Source organism: Phaseolus vulgaris, chromosome 1 (assembly GCF_000499845.2).
Source record: "Phaseolus vulgaris cultivar G19833 chromosome 1, P. vulgaris v2.0, whole genome shotgun sequence".
Classification (NCBI taxonomy): Eukaryota; Viridiplantae; Streptophyta; class Magnoliopsida; order Fabales; family Fabaceae; genus Phaseolus; species Phaseolus vulgaris.
Genome location: NC_023759.2, coordinates 41,824,783 through 41,834,034, shown reverse-complemented (window position 1 = coordinate 41,834,034; position 9,252 = coordinate 41,824,783). Strand labels below are relative to the sequence as shown.

Sequence of the window (9,252 nt, the reverse complement as noted above, 5' to 3'; positions counted from 1 at the left end):
ACTTTTTAAATTTCTAGCCACGAAGAATCTAAATTCTACAAAGCCTAACTCACACTAAAGCTCACAACTCAAATATTTTTTTACTAATTACATCACCACTCAAGAACATCTACCACACAAATATCACAAATACAACATTTTTAATACAACTTAAATTTAATTAACACTTTTTAAATTAAACTCTGCACTTACATTAATGCATGAAAACACAAGTAATTACCATTATACACTATAAGAAAATTATTAATAATAAAAATTATTAAAATTTTAATTTACAAAATAATATTAAATTTAATTAATATAATAATTAAGGAGAGTGAACATATTTTTAAAAATGAGACCAGAAAATAACTAAATAAAAAATTAGTTTTAAAATTTTTGATATATAAAGTAATTTTTATTATTAATAAAAAATATAAAATTTAGTTTCTAAATTAATATCTAATTAATTATAAGGTTTTAACTATCTAATTAAATATCAATTTAGTAATTAGTCTATAATTTTTTATTAATTATACAAACTACTTTAAATACTAATAATTTTTTAGTTTATAAATAGTATTTAATTATACCTAATTATTTTTAATTTCTAAAATTAGTTTTTATTTAATAATTTTATAGCAGTGAGATTAAATTGGTCAGAAAAATATATATTTAGAAACTAAATTAAGTTAAATCAATAGCACGCGTTCCAATAGAAAATTGTATGTTAACTCATTTTTCATTTGAATTTTAAATTCATAGTCAATTTAAATTATTAGTTCCATAACAACATTAATAAATAAGGGAGTTTGACAAAATCTCTTATACTATAAAGAATATCCTCAACAATTTTCCTAATATTTTAAATAGGATATTACATTTATATTAAAATAAAAACGACTTCTATGTTTAACAGTCAATAAGCCAAAATTTAATACCAAATGTCAAACTACATACATAGGTGTATTTTATTAAAATGAAAACTCAGCTCTTTCCTTTTGTGGATGCACTGTGACACTTAAAATTAAAGAAACTATAATTTTAATTTCCAAGAAAATTAATAGAATATTTTTTGGATTTTTAGTTTTAAAATTATTTATCATAAATTACTCAAACTGATATTAAATTAAATAGCTTTTCTTAAATTAAAAAGAAAACGGATCTAATATACTTTGCATATAATTATTTTTAGAGAAAGATAATAGAAAATAGCGAGTCGAATTAATTGTAAGATTGGACGCTTTAATTTTTTTTAAAAAATATATCTATATTTATATTTTTAAATTATTGTACTTTATTTCTTTATTCAAATAATAGTATTTTATTAATTTTTAAATATATATTTTACTATTAATTAATATAAAATATCAATTTCTAAAATATTATTTTGAAACATAAATTAATATCTAAACTGAAATAAATTTTTAAAGATTAATTAATTAATTTATGTTTGACTAAAAAATTATTTGACCCACCCACTCAAAATTTTCTAACCATTCACTGTTGTGTTTTGTGAAATATTTTGTATTGGTTATTAGTTGGTGGACCCGAATCTTTCCATAAGTCTCCAACGTCGTCATTACGCAACAAGAAAAAGCTCTAATAATAATTTATATTTTCTTGAGTTCACATGCAATATTGCATTCAACAAACAACTTGGACCATCTTTAATTAAATCTTATTCTAGTTCTTCATCACCCTTCAATGGTTCTCATCCTACTCTTTCTTTTTTACTTAATACTATAAGAAATTGATCACAATATCTCGTGATCTATACTTCTCATGTATATTCATAACAATTTCATATAATTTTCATTCAACTTATTTACACTCACACTTATCCAAATATATATAAAATATATATTTCAAACAAAATAGATAGTCGGACTAACTTACTTGAACCACCTATTTTTGCATTAAATAATCTTCATTTAAATTGTTAATATATCGTTTAAATAACACTTTATATCGATTGACGAACTTATGTAATTTATTAAATTTAAAGAAGAAAAAATTGATATGACATCTCTTTCACTCATCTATTTGTCACTTAAACAATCAGAAATGCAGATGAGAGAAAATCAACATTGACTCTCCTTTATTCAAGTATTATACCATCAGTTGAGTAACATAGTTGATTGCATAAAAAATCAAGTTCCAAAATAACTCCCAAAACTCTAACTCTTTATTGTTTGAGTGATCACTTGTATCTTGGCTGGTGATAGTTTTGTAGAGAGATGATTATTTCAATCTTGCTCAAATCTCAAACCATAGTTTGAGTGAAGAGAGCAATCATGATGACATTTAAGCGACAATACTCAATGCAAGCAATGATTATCACTGTTTGAGGGTTGCTTGATCATCAACTCATATTTTAAGGAATTATACAAAAAATCAGAAAACAACAACTTAATAACGCATATCTAGTTCTAATTGTCCATTCAACAAACTCTAACAAGTCTAAAAACACCATAAGAAACTCTTTTTTAACTTCAATTTGATTAAATAGCATCTCAAACTATTTTTTACTACTCCAAATTTACAATTCAAGTTAAAACAATCATACACCATCTGAACCATAAATTCATGTATTTCCAATTTAAAGGAATCCTAACTTCAATTCACAAAATTGATCATGTCTAAAATAAACAAGATATTAACTCATCTTATCTAGATATGATTTACCTTGCGAGAAAAACAACCTTTGATATGCAAAAGCTTCTAAAGTAATAGAGTAAAATCTTAAAAGTTTCAACATATAAAACAATATCTCATACATCCTCATCCTTTGGTTGGTTCTAACATACAAAGTATAAAACTCTTACAAACTCAAAAAAAAGAGATAAAATTAACTATAAATTATTTTTTTACCTAAATGGTCCAATTTAATATAGACTTTACAACGTTCTTATTAGTGTAGTCTAATTGCATAAAGATTTTTTAATATATTTATAAACATTTTTCAAAAAAAAATTATTTTCTAATCTCTTAATCTGAATAAACTTAGTCATAACCCTAACTTAACATACTATATCATTTAGGAGATAGTTAGGTACAAACAAAGTTTTAGTTTCTCTCCAAATTTAATTTAAAGTTGAAAAGTGTTTCATGTTTGATATAAAAAAGTAAAATTTCCAAAAGAATGTTTCAAAAACATACTTTCTACTGTGATTTCTCACAAGATTTTTTTTTCCAAAAAAAAAAAAAATTCTAACCTTTTCAAAACAAAAGTAAGAATAAAAAAGTAACAAAATCTTTAACCTTAACAATTAAGTGATAACATATCGTAACAAATTAAAATGTAAAAATATTTGATTCTAATGAAAAATGCATAAACATTACAAATATATATATGATTAATAAAATATAATTTAATTATATATATGATCATGATTATTCATTATTTTTATACCAAATATCTCCTTAAATAATTTATTAGTTAATTACTTAAAAGATTTATTTATAACAATGTGTTTGTCAACAATTTTAAGGTTAAAAATATAATTTTATTCTCTCTTTTAACCGTTCAACACAATCATTAAATAATAATTAATCTTAAAAATAACAAATAATTAATATTATATTTATTAAGTTAGATATTAATTTATAAATTAAAAAACTACTAGTAGTTTTTAAATTGGTATTTAGTATCAGCTATCATTTGTTGTTATTTAATAATTTTGTTGTAGTATAATTTCTAGTTCATAATTTTGATTTTCCTTTTTCCCTGATTTTAATGCCTAAATTTTAAAATATATATTTATTACAATTCTTAATTTTACATATTCTTTATATTTTAAATAATTAAATTATTTTACAGTGACTTAAATAATTGTAGTAGATCTAGAGTTGAATAGGGTCAAAATATTTTTAAAATGTATTAAAAAATTGAGAATTTGACCAAAATTATGAATTTTTTGAAATCTGGAATTTCTTTATATAATTGTAAGATATTTCTTAAAATTAAAAAATGTAGATACATAATTTATAAGCAAATATAAGTATTTCATAAACGTGTTTCTCTATTGTTTTAAACTTTCAACCAAACAAAGCAGTTATTGTGCTGGTCAACCAGACAAGTCAACCCCGAATAAAGACTCTCATATCTTTGATCACACTACAAACAAACCACTTAGCAGAAACTGATTCTGCTATATAAGAGACTAAACCATTTACATAGAGACCATGCCAAATGCTAGCATGACAATTTTTCAAAAGGTTCATACTCTAGTTCTTCTTATTCTCTTTCTATGTCTGCTTCCATTGAAAATTGCTTCATCATCAAGAGCAGAAGCAGAAGCCCTTGTCAAATGGAAAAACACTCTATCCCCACCTCTTCCTCCTTCTCTAAATTCATGGTCCCTCACCAACCTTCCCAACCTTTGCATTTGGGATGCCATTGTTTGTGACAACACCAACACAACAGTCTCAGAGATAAACTTGTCTGGTGCCAATCTCAATGGGACTATCACTGTCTTGGATTTTGCTTCCCTCCCTAACCTCACCCAAATCAACCTCCATTCCAACCGGTTTGGTGGGTCAATACCTTCAGCAATTGGAAACCTCTCCAAGCTCACACTGTTGGACTTGGGGAACAACTCACTTGAAAACACACTGCCTCATGAACTAGGGCAGCTAAGGGAGCTTCAATATCTCAGTCTTTTCAACAACAGTCTCAGTGGCATCATTCCTTATCAGCTCATGAATCTCCCTAAGGTATGGTACATGGACCTTGGATCAAATTACTTTATAACTCCTCCTGACTGGTCCCCATATTCATGCTTGCCTTCCTTGACACGCCTTGCCTTACATCTAAATCCATCATTGACTGGTGAATTCCCAAGTTTCATACTCAAGTGCCATCACTTGACATACCTTGACATCTCTTGGAATGGATGGAATGGCACTATACCAGAATCCTTGTATAGCAATTTGGGCAAGCTAGAATACCTCAACCTCACCAACTGTCGGTTTGAAGGAAAACTATCACCCAACTTGTCCATGCTTTCTAATCTCAAAGAACTTCGCCTAGGTAATAACATGTTTAAGGGTCCTGTTCCCACTGAGATAGGATTGATATCTGGGCTTCAAATTCTTGAACTGCGTGACATTTCTGCCCATGGAAAAATTCCTTCTTCCATAGGCCAACTCAGGGAGCTAAGGCATCTTGATCTTAGTAAAAATTATTTTAACTCTACAATCCCTTCTGAGCTTGGCCTATGCACAAATTTATCCTTCTTGAGTTTAGCTTTGAATGATTTGACTGGTCCTCTGCCCTTGTCATTAGCTAGTCTGTCTAGAATATCAGAATTGGGGATATCAGAAAATTCCTTTTCTGGTGAACTTTCTGCTTCACTCATCTCTAACTGGACCCAGTTGATCTCCTTGCAAATCCAAAACAATAACTTTACAGGAAAGGTTCCTACACATATTGGCCTGTTGGAAAAAATTAACATCCTCTATCTGTACAAAAATCACTTCTCTGGTCCCATTCCTGGAGAGATTGGAAACCTGAAAGAAATGACACAGTTAGACCTTTCACAAAACCAATTCTCTGGTCCAATTCCATCAACTCTTTGGAATCTGACAAACATTGAAGTCATGAATCTTTTCTTCAATCAGCTCTCTGGAACCATTCCCACGGATATTGGAAACTTGACCTCACTGCAAATCTTTGATGTCAACACCAATAACTTGTATGGGGAGTTGCCAGAAACCATTACTCAACTAACAGCTTTAAGAAATTTTTCTGTGTTCAGCAATAACTTCACTGGCAGCATTCCTAGAGAATTTGGAAAGAGAAATCCTTTTTTGACTGATGTCTACCTTACAAACAACAGCTTTTCCGGAGAACTGCCAGGCGACTTGTGCAGTGATGGCCAGCTAAATATTTTGGCAGCCAATGAGAACAGTTTTTCAGGGCCATTGCCAAAGTCCTTGAGAAATTGTTCATCACTTGTTAGAGTTCGGCTTGATAATAACCAGCTCACTGGAAATATCACAGACGCATTTGGCGTTCTACCAAATCTTGTTTTTATCTCACTTACTAAAAATCAACTTGTTGGTGAGCTCTCTCCGGATTGGGGTGAGTGTGGCAACTTAACCAATATGGATATGGGAAGCAACAAACTTTCTGGAAAAATTCCTTCTGCGCTAAGTAAGTTGAGTCAATTAAGGTATCTAAGCCTTCATTCCAATGATTTCTCTGGTAGTATCCCACCTGAAGTCGGAAATCTAAGCCTGCTTTTAAAGTTCAATCTGAGCAGTAACCATTTATCGGGAGAAATCCCAATGAGTTACGGGAGATTGGCTCAGCTAAATTTTCTTGATTTATCAAATAACAGCTTCATTGGAAGCATTCCTAAAGAGCTTGGTGATTGTGATCGCTTACTGAGCCTGAATTTAAGTCATAACAGTCTATCTGGGGAGATACCAAATGAACTTGGCAATCTGTTCTCTCTGCAAATCATGTTGGACATCAGCAGCAACTCTCTTTCTGGGCCTCTTCCCCAAAACCTTGGAAAGTTAACAACATTGGAGATTCTCAATGTGTCACACAACCATCTATCAGGGACAATCCCACAATCTTTTTCAACCATGCTCAGCCTTCAATCTGTTGATTTTTCTTACAACAAATTGAGTGGTTCAATCCCCACTGGTCGTGTTTTCCAGACAGCCACTGCTGAAGCCTATGCTGGGAACTCAGGTTTGTGTGGTGACATAAAAGGATTAACTTGCCCCAAATCACTTTCCCCAAACAAATCCGGAGGAGTAAACAAAAAGGTTCTTCTTGGTGTTATCATACCAGTTTGTGCCTTACTTATTGGGATAATTAGTGTTGGAGTAATACTTGGTCGGCGGCATGACAAAAAACACCTTGATGAAGAGTCCAAAATAGTTGAAAAAAGTGATCAGCCTATTAGCGTGGTGTGGGGAAGAGATGGAAAATTCACATTTTCTGATCTTGTTAAGGCCACCGATGACTTCAATGACAAGTACTGCATTGGAAAAGGAGGATTTGGAAGTGTTTATAGAGCACAATTACTCACAGGTCAAGTTGTTGCTGTGAAGAGGCTCAACATATCAGACTCTGATGACATTCCAGCAATGAAGCGCCAGAGCTTTTTGAATGAGATAGAATCACTTACAGGAGTGAGGCACCGCAATATAATAAAGCTTTATGGGTTCTGTTCTTGCAGGGGACAAATGTTCTTGGTTTATGAATATGTAGACAGAGGAAGTTTGGCAAAAGTGTTGTATACAGAGGAAGGAAAATCGGAGCTAAGGTGGGGCACAAGGCTAAAAATTGTGCAAGGAATAGCACATGCAATTTCATACTTGCACACTGACTGCTCCCCACCAATCGTGCACCGGGATGTAACACTGAATAACATATTACTAGACTCCGACTTAGAACCTCGTCTTGCAGATTTTGGCACAGCAAAACTGCTAAGCTCAGACACTTCAACTTGGACCTCAGTTGCTGGATCCTATGGTTACATGGCTCCAGGTACATCATCCAATCAATTTAAATTCTACTATGTATACTATATAGTATGCATCATGCTAAGCAATCTTTAATAAGTCCTGTTAAAAGTGTCTTAATAAATTGTGTATATATAATTTTTTAATCAATGTCTGAATATACATACTCTTGTGTCACATACAATGCTTTAGAGTTTTATTGAGTATATATAAATTAAAGGGTGTGATTAGACAATGAGAAAAGTTGAAATATGCAGAGCTAGCACAAACTATGAGAGTGACTGAGAAGTGCGACGTGTATAGTTTTGGGGTGGTGGTGATGGAGATATTGATGGGAAAGCATCCTGGAGAATTCTTGAGTACACTGTCTTCAAAGAAGTATTTGTCATCAACGGAGGAAGAAGCACAGGTGGTATTGAAGGAGGTGCTAGACCAAAGGCTTCCACCTCCAACAGGCCAATTAGCAGAAGAAGTAGTGTTCACAATGACCATAGCTTTGGCATGCACACGTGCGGCTCCAGAGTCCAGACCCATCATGCGTGCTGTGGCACAAGAACTATCGGCTACTACTCATGCTTCTCTTCCCCTGCCATTTGGCATCATAACCATGAACAAGCTTTCAATGCAGGGCTCCACAAATAGTGTGTCATAACCAGTAGAAATATGCTGTTTTCATTTTCCACACGCAATGAACTGTGTATACTATGAATAAGAACTATATTTGAATTTGAAAGTTGAATAGGTTAATTAGGCTTGATGATTGGAATATTGTATCTATGTTTGAATTAGTCATGCTTTGTTCCACAGGTCTTTTCTGTACCAAATTTGCTTTTGTGTGGATATAAGTTTTAGAGTTATAAATAAAAAAAAGCACTTTAGATTGATCACACTTTGCTTTTGACTTTTGTTTATTCACAATTGTCTGTACCGTTAGTTCAAAAAGAAAGGAGGAAAAATCTTGGGGCAAATCCATCCCTCACTTTAAACTACAACAAAGGAAGGAAAATCGTCAAATGTTCATATTTTTTTTATTCTACAAAGTATTTCATTAAGAGATGTGTCTATTTACAATTTTTTTTAAAAATATATTAGAAGTTCAATTATTCAATCTAGTTTTCTGTTCATGCCCCCACACAATGACTTTGATTATTTTTTTTTGGAAATAGCTTGATTATGTTAATTACTTAAAAAATTTCAAATTTATTATTTTGGCTAAAAAATTATTAAAAATATGGCTAGTCATTTTATGTAAGCGACTCTTCTTTTATACCATTATTATGTCAAAATTATATTCATTAACGTATATTATCATGTTTCATAAATTCACATCAAGGATTTGTGTGTGTGTGAAAGTAAGTGCTTCTTTCTATGCCCTCACCAACTTGCTCCTTTTTGGGATAGAAGATCTATACTTCACAATTCAAATTTGTACTGCTAAAGTACTTTTATCATCTTATTTCTTTACAATTTGTACTTTCACATTTTATGATGTAAAATTTCCGTGCTTTTTTTAGTTTAAAAGAACTGATCTCTTTTTTAGTTTCACACTAACGCAATGGAAGACCCAATTGATTTAAATTTAGAGGATGTAGTTTAAATTAAATAAAGAATAGAAATATTTAAAAAATTATAAATAGGTTTAAAACAATTTATTCTTCATTTATTGTAAAATTTCATCCATCTAAAATTATAAAATTTATATATTTTTGTAAAGTTTCTAACTGGTTAGACTTTAGGATTTAGGAGTTAGGTGAGTGTGAATCAAATTTATTGATTTTGAACATA

General features: G+C 30.7%; 1 protein-coding gene across 1 annotated transcript; it reads left to right on the top strand.

Annotated features, from left to right (window-relative positions):
* Nucleotides 1–4,137: 4,137 nt before the first annotated feature.
* Nucleotides 4,138–8,356, top strand: LOC137814315 (MDIS1-interacting receptor like kinase 2-like). Its single transcript, XM_068616985.1, has 2 exons — nt 4,138–7,492; nt 7,725–8,356. The coding sequence occupies exons 1-2, from the start codon at nt 4,168–4,170 to the stop codon at nt 8,117–8,119; spliced, it is 3,720 nt and encodes a 1,239-aa protein (XP_068473086.1). The 5' UTR covers nt 4,138–4,167; the 3' UTR covers nt 8,120–8,356.
* Nucleotides 8,357–9,252: the final 896 nt, after the last annotated feature.